The 6,907-nt window shown below is 36.7% G+C and overlaps 1 protein-coding gene across 9 annotated transcripts; it reads left to right on the plus strand.

Annotated features, from left to right (window-relative positions):
* The first annotated feature begins 432 nt into the window (after window positions 1-432).
* LOC143462017 (GPI-specific phospholipase A2-like PGAP3) lies at window positions 433-6,558 on the plus strand. Of its 9 annotated transcripts, none has more exons than XM_076960009.1 (5): window positions 433-618; window positions 1,158-1,261; window positions 2,278-2,413; window positions 2,895-3,017; window positions 3,110-6,558. In XM_076960009.1, exon 5 carries the CDS (start codon window positions 5,673-5,675, stop codon window positions 6,450-6,452), a length of 780 nt encoding a protein of 259 aa, XP_076816124.1. In that variant the 5' UTR covers window positions 433-618; window positions 1,158-1,261; window positions 2,278-2,413; window positions 2,895-3,017; window positions 3,110-5,672; the 3' UTR covers window positions 6,453-6,558. The 9 variants fall into 9 exon arrangements, 8 of the variants coding, with proteins under 8 accessions (XP_076816124.1, XP_076816123.1, XP_076816121.1 ...); XM_076960008.1 differs by having other exon boundaries at window positions 2,278-2,409; XR_013118117.1 differs by lacking the exon at window positions 2,278-2,413 and having other exon boundaries at window positions 3,110-5,822.
* Window positions 6,559-6,907: the final 349 nt, after the last annotated feature.

Below are 6,907 nucleotides of genomic sequence, written 5' to 3' on the forward strand. Positions count from 1 at the left end.
TTTCTGCCGAAGTAAACATCTCCCCATTCCAAATGCACATTTCTTACTCTAGGCCTCTAGGGTAAGAAAGGCATACTTTCTGCCATTCGAATGGGAAAATATTACCGCATTTCCACCCATTTCAATGGGCGGAAAGCAGACGAATCGGGTGATTAAAGAGTGGTCCTTTAGAGGAGAGAATCAAAAACGTAACAACGATATTACTTTGATCACAACGAGAGGTAACAAAGACGCTTTGGAATACAACAGATAAACAAGCAATGCGCAGTAGGCTGTGTGGAGTAGCGGGATCTGGACAGACAAAGATAAATAAAGGAAACTTTTCAGCAAAGGAAATGTGCCATCCAGTAGATGGCGGGCAATCTAGTTGGTATAGGCCTATATATTTTATAACAGTCTTGGTTGATCATCTTTTTTGCATTAACAAAAACTCTTTTTAAGGTTTAATTAAGCTTTTTGAGTTGAATACTAACTGTGTATCATAAAAAGTTGGTTACCTGGTTGTAAATAGTTGATAAAATTGTCGGCAACATGATTTACGTATATTACATCATGGGACTAATCCTTTTGGCTAACTGGTGTACAGCCTCCATTGGTGATAAATCAATGATATATATGGTAAGATTTTTTCCTTTAGATTGCTACTTGTGCATTTGGGATATTTTAATTTTATTAATGTTTGTTATATTGTCCCCCCTTCATAATAATTCACCGTAAATAAATTAATAAGCAATCTTGCCAAGTGGTTTGAACATATTTGGTATTGTAAATTTTTAGCCTATAACAAGTTTCCTGATGACTGCAAAAACTTATAGCTTGCATTGAAATAGAACATCAACAGTTTGTATCAGGGGCCTTTAGACATCTCAATCTCCATCTAAGTACGTCAACACAAATGTCATTTATGCTAGTTAATTTTCAACAACCAGACAGATACCACGTAAACAAATGTATCGTTTTATTGCATACAAATGTCAAAATTTCAAATCAAGTTCTATTTAATGTTAAACGAGAAAGTGCAAAGTGCAAAAATTGGACAAAGCTAGCAATAAGAAAATTAGGTTAACTCTCAAAGGGTTTGCTTAAGCACCTAAGGCAGATTGTTTACACAAAATTTGCATTTTCATCATTTATAGGAAAACATTGGTTTATTTCAGGTATGTCTCCAACAATGTGAACGTAACATATGCCATGTGGAAACTTTGGAACAGACAACATTTTATGAAAAATTTTTAGGATGGAACTGCTTTGAAGAATGCAAGTAAGTTATTGTTTTTTAAGGTGCTTTCAAAAATCCCTAAGTATCAATGCCTCTCACTGTTGCAGTGAAGAAAACAATTTTTACCTTACTGACTGTAGAATAGTCACCCATCATCAAAGTATGGGTTAAAGTAAAAAAAAAAAACTGCTATAATATAAAGAACTACTCATGTGAAAACTAGAGTTGAAAAATTGAAAAAAAATACACGTAAGACAATGGTTTTGAGGGAAAAAGGAAAAGTAGCAACTGAAGCATGTAATGAGAAACAAATCAAGTGCTGCTTCGGTATTAGAAAGCTAAGTATCGGTATTTCATTATCTTGAGGTATAATCAGGACTTATTATCTATATGGCAAAGTAAGAACAACTGGAAACAAAACTAAGATTTTCCTACCAAAAAATACTACGAACATGCTACAAAGGTTTATAGCGAGCTACTGACGCTAGCAAGCCAAAATTGCATGCAACTTGGCTATCAACTATCTTCCCAACGAGTCTACCTTCATCAAATAAGTCTGCAGTCTTCAGTGTTCACACGACGCGCTCAAAACCTTTTCACTTCGGGAGCTCTTTGTATGACAAAATTCAACTGATGTGAAATTACTCAAACTCAAAGTTTTCAATTTTTTTATTGTAATTTTTCGCCCAAGATACAATATGCCTGAAAAACAAGCAACCCAAAAAAATAATCTGGCGACCCGCTTTGGGTCGCGACCCATGCGTTGAGAACCACGGGTCTGGATGTATTACTTTTCGTCATCAGCTGATAAAACGGGATGTTGAAAAATGAGATGAAAAACTTTGTATTTAAAATTGTTTTATGTGCAGTATTCCGAGTCAAATCTAAGGACATATTTTAGATGCATGGATGTCCTGAATATAATTAACTACCGGTACATTAATTATAATGCTAGCAAATTGTTGAAATTTACAGTTATTAGCAGATTGTTAAAATTGTTGAAATATAAGTTAACATTGACTCACTAATTCCCTAACTTGTCTATGAAATATGCCAAGGTTACACAAAATGTGCGATGGAGCAAGATGATATAAAGATTATGCAAAAGAAAGACTAAAGGATTGTTAAACTAGATCAAATGTGATGCACAAACACAAGCCAAATGCAAAATAAGGACAAAAAATCTATCGGTAGGTCAGTAATTCTGACATTAGAAGAAATAATACATTGTTTATACCCATAATTAATACATTGTTGTCTTCAATTACTTTGTAGTAGTAAGTAGTAGCCTAAATAGTCTTCCACCGATTTTGCTTACATATTTTTGAATTTGATTGTCTCTCTTGTTTTAACAACCGATTCTGAAAAAGGGGTTGATCTATTTATCACAGTCAACAAAAGCACAAACAAACCAAGAACTGTTTTTAAATACTGCCTTCTCCAGCCGTAACGTCAATGCAACTAAACTCAGGTCCAATTCGAAAACAACATTAACCAATTACATTTGTGTCATTAATTAACGGTAGCGGCTACCTTTAAAGGAAAGTGACCTAAGACAATTCAAAAAAGCATGAAACACAATATATATTATTGGCATAAATATTGTACATGGAGAACATGGCAGATAGAATTTTACACTCTCCCCACCCAATTGATAACATCAATTAATTAACAGGAAACTTCTAGTCCACCTGTGTCGTCGTCTTCAGTAGAACCAGATTGCGGATCTAGAATGACCCTTAAAAATGAAGCAATACGCCACCTGCAGGACAAAGTCTTCTAAAAAGGCAGGAGGCAGGTACCTGTAACAAAAGATCTAAAAACGCAACTTGTTAACTAGAACAAACGCTTGTAATCCAAAACTGTGTGATCTGTAACAAAATCATCTAGAAACACAGGAACTTGTTACCTGGAACAAATTCATCTTAATCAGTGACACGAACGATCTTTTGGGCTAGATCACTACTTTCCAAATCGACAGGAATGATCCGACAAAGCTTGTGAGTAGATCTCAAGAATTTTGTTCGTTTAGCTCTTACAGTGACGGACAACACCATGTTTATCGGGATATGTATTGAGAACTTGACCCATCGCCCATTGGGATCTCAGGAGGTTGTTGTTCACAAATATCACCACACCATCAACCTAGAAGTTTCGCTCTCTTTGATGCCATTTTTGTTAGACGATGATAGAGCCTGAATATTATCGTGACCACCTCTTCCAAAACTGGTCTGACAAATATTGCCCTCTTATTCTGCTGTAGCAGTCACCTTCGTTTGATTGATTCGGTGGGAGTCCGCTTGGGGCGTTGACTCTCAAGAGATGGTTCGGTGTCAATAGTCTTCTATGTTGTCTATGTCTAATGTCACCGGTGTTAGCAGATGAGCGTTTATGATGGTTCCACGACAATTAACCTTGGGAAATTGACCGTGAACAAACTAACCGGGGACAACTGACCGTGACGTAAATTGACCGCGAACAAACTAACCAAGAACAAACTGACCATGACGTAAATTGACCGCGAACAAACTAACCGTGACGTAAATTGACCTAGACCTAGAACCAACTGACCGGAATGAAAATTTACCGGGAGGTAAATTGACCATGCAAATGCTGAATTATTGTGTTTAAGTTGATGGTAGTATATGATATGTAAAGTAACTATTTGTTTGTAATTATTTCCTTTTTTTAACAAAATTTATTTTTATTTCAATACAAATTGAAACATTTATTTAAATAAACAAAAAGACTTCCGGAAATACGAGTAATACATTAAAAGAACTTCGCTGCAAAACACATATGACACTACACTACTACACATTTGATCGCCGGCCAATTTGTTGCCGGGTTAATTTGATCGCCGGCCAATTTGTTGCCGGTCAATTGATCACGACCAATTGTCGCCGGTTAATTTGTTCACGGTCAATTGACGTGATCCCGTTTATGATAACCTCCACTTCAGCAAACAACATCATAGGTTGGTCGTCCGTGAGAGAGCGTTCTTTGAACAAGGCAAGCAGGAAATGGCATATTGACCTTTTCATTCGCACCGAAGCAGCTCCCATATAGCTGGTTCCTGGCGGATTGAATGTCACTTCGTTTTCCTTTTGGAGAAAAAAAAATAATTTAATTAAATATTGTTCCAATTCTTCACAGATGGTTTTAGGAGACGTTCAGCTCCTACGAGGTTGGTGCCGTTATCAGTGTATGTGCCCCACTGGTCTTCATCGTGAAATAAATTTTATAAAGGCATATGTTGATAAGTCGCTCGCAACTTCTAAGTGCATTGCTCGAGTCGTCAGACAAGTCAGTAAGAAATCATAACGTTTAATTGTGCTATGGGCCTTGGCGATAAATTAGACCTGAAGGTCTAAAATAATCCACTCAGACATGTGCGAAAGTGTACGTGTCTCATTGCAGGCAAGATACCGGGAGCTCAGCCATAACTTGGCTTCCCTACGTCGACAGTGCAGACGCCTTGACAAGATCCTTTTACTGCAGGCATTGGTTTAACAACCCAGAAATGTTGCATAAGAGAGTTGAGTGTAGGCTGTAGATCCAAGTGACTAGTCTTCATTTTGTCGTGTTGTGTTAAACGCTCCATCAGTTTGGACATGTGGGGCAGAATTATGGGATGCTTTTTGCCAAAGGAGTTGGATGCTTTGTTCAACCTACCAGCTGTCCGTGCGATGCCCTCTTAAATCACATGATCCAGTTTACTAATGAATTTTGAAACTTTCAGTGCAGCATAGTTGCCTGAGGCGGAAAACCAATGAGGAAAATGTTGATGTTGCTCACATTGTGTTATTGTTGTTGAGCTCATGTTTCACTTCTAATTCCACAATGATTATAGGACGTGCATACGGGGATACTTTTGATACTACGTCGTCAGGGAAACACAATCCAAAGTTCCATAGAATTCCTACTTCATAAAGCTAAGGCAGGGTTGTCGGCCAAGTTTCCCAGGGATCCCGTTCAGTTTCATCAGGGTTGGTCTCATCAGGTCTTCGGCCAACAGTTCCTTCATAACATTAAGTTTCTCGACGTCAGCAGCAGTTGAGGAGAGATCAGACTCATTCACCAGGAACATGATGTGAGAATATTTAAAGTCAGAACTGGTCGACTGTTGTGAAGCTAGTTCTATCGACTGATGCGTCAGTCCAAACAAAGACCAACCCAACGGCAAGTGCACTAGATTAGGAAAATTGTTGGACACACTGCGACATTCCAGAAAGCGGAAAACTTACTGTACATCGGCACCAATCAGTAGCTGGACTGTCCTTCTATCAATCTGGAGTAAGGTTACATTGTGTCAAAGAATGGGGAAGTTTATGTAACTTCAAGACGGAACAACAATGAGTTTGAGAATTTAGTATAATTTCTGTCACGCTAAAAGTTTATTTACTAGTGGCCCCATCTATGACATTTACAGATATGTTTTTACTGCTCATTTATGTTTTGCAGGTATTCTTGCATGTGGCAAACAGTTGAACGATACAAAGCAACTGGTAGGCCTGTACCACAATTTTATGGAAAGTGGCCATTTTTGAGACTGTTTGGACTTCAAGAGCCTGCTTCTGTGCTTTTTTCAATCTTCAACGGTGTTTCAAGTATTTTTGGTTTTATCAAATATAGCAGACGAGTCCCATCAAATGCCCCAATGCACATCATCCTCAGTGTGCAAATCATCTTGACCATTAATGCTTGGTTATGGTCTACTGTTTTTCATGGTCATGATTTTCCTTGGACAGAGAAATTGGATTATTTTTCTGCAACATCGATAGTAATTTTTAGTATATATGTTTTTATACATCGAGTGACAATTGGAATTTCTTCTTTATACCGAGTAGTTTTACGTTCATGTTTTGGAATGACCTTAATCATATTTTATGTCACTCACATTTACTACTTAAGTTCTATTAAGTTTGATTATGGATATAACATGATTGTAAATATAATGTTTGGTTTGCTAGGTTCTGTTGCATGGCTTTGCTATTGCTTCCTAGTATGGAAAAGACAACCATATGTATTTAAAATGATAGCATGCATTCTTTTAACAAATGTGTTTCTGTGTTTAGAAGTATTTGATTTTCCACCACTTTTTTGGATTTTAGATGCACATTCTATTTGGCATTTGTTAACTATTCCATTGCCCCTTCTGTACTATTCTTTTTTTACCGATGATTCCTTTTTTGTGTACTCTAGATCGGAGGTAAAAAATAAGTTGCAATAATAATATGAATACATTTAATTAACAAAGACAAGTGAGATATTTTGCCCGACTGTCTTAAGAAATTGTTAATGTTGCTGAAAATGTTATTAAAAAGGTAGTGCAGAGAGTGTGAGGTAAGGTTAGTTCGGATATCATTAATATTTGCTATCCGGATATTTCTGTTTTAGCTAACCCCATAATAAACGATAAGCACATGACAATCTTTTTATCCTAATTTGTAGTAAAACATTATAGTATGGGTATGGCCATGTTGGTTGTTTTAGGTTGGCCTAAAACCAAAGGCTTTGTTTGGGCTTTCTGTAAGAACTCTTTGACTATTTTATCTTTGACTCTGTTGCATATGCTATGTTTGATTGCTTCTTTAATTCAGCACAACATTCATAAAGTCTAAATTGTTATATTTTCCAAAATATAGTCGTAGTCACATCTGAAACAATTTCGTCACCATTTTCTAA

Source organism: Clavelina lepadiformis, chromosome 6 (genome assembly GCF_947623445.1).
Source record: "Clavelina lepadiformis chromosome 6, kaClaLepa1.1, whole genome shotgun sequence".
NCBI classification, from domain to species: domain Eukaryota; kingdom Metazoa; phylum Chordata; class Ascidiacea; order Aplousobranchia; family Clavelinidae; genus Clavelina; species Clavelina lepadiformis.

What these genes read in the sequence shown, in the direction of transcription:
- LOC143462017 (XM_076960003.1), top strand. Translation starts at nt 532, where the DNA reads ATGATTTACGTATATTACATCATGGGACTAATCCTTTTGGCTAACTGG. An exon ending in ATAAATCAATGATATATATG is followed by an intron (nt 619 to 1,157) that starts GTAAGATTTTTT and finishes GGTTTATTTCAG; the next exon opens with GTATGTCTCCAACAATGTGA. An exon ending in AACTGCTTTGAAGAATGCAA is followed by an intron (nt 1,262 to 5,683) that starts GTAAGTTATTGT and finishes TATGTTTTGCAG; the next exon opens with GTATTCTTGCATGTGGCAAA.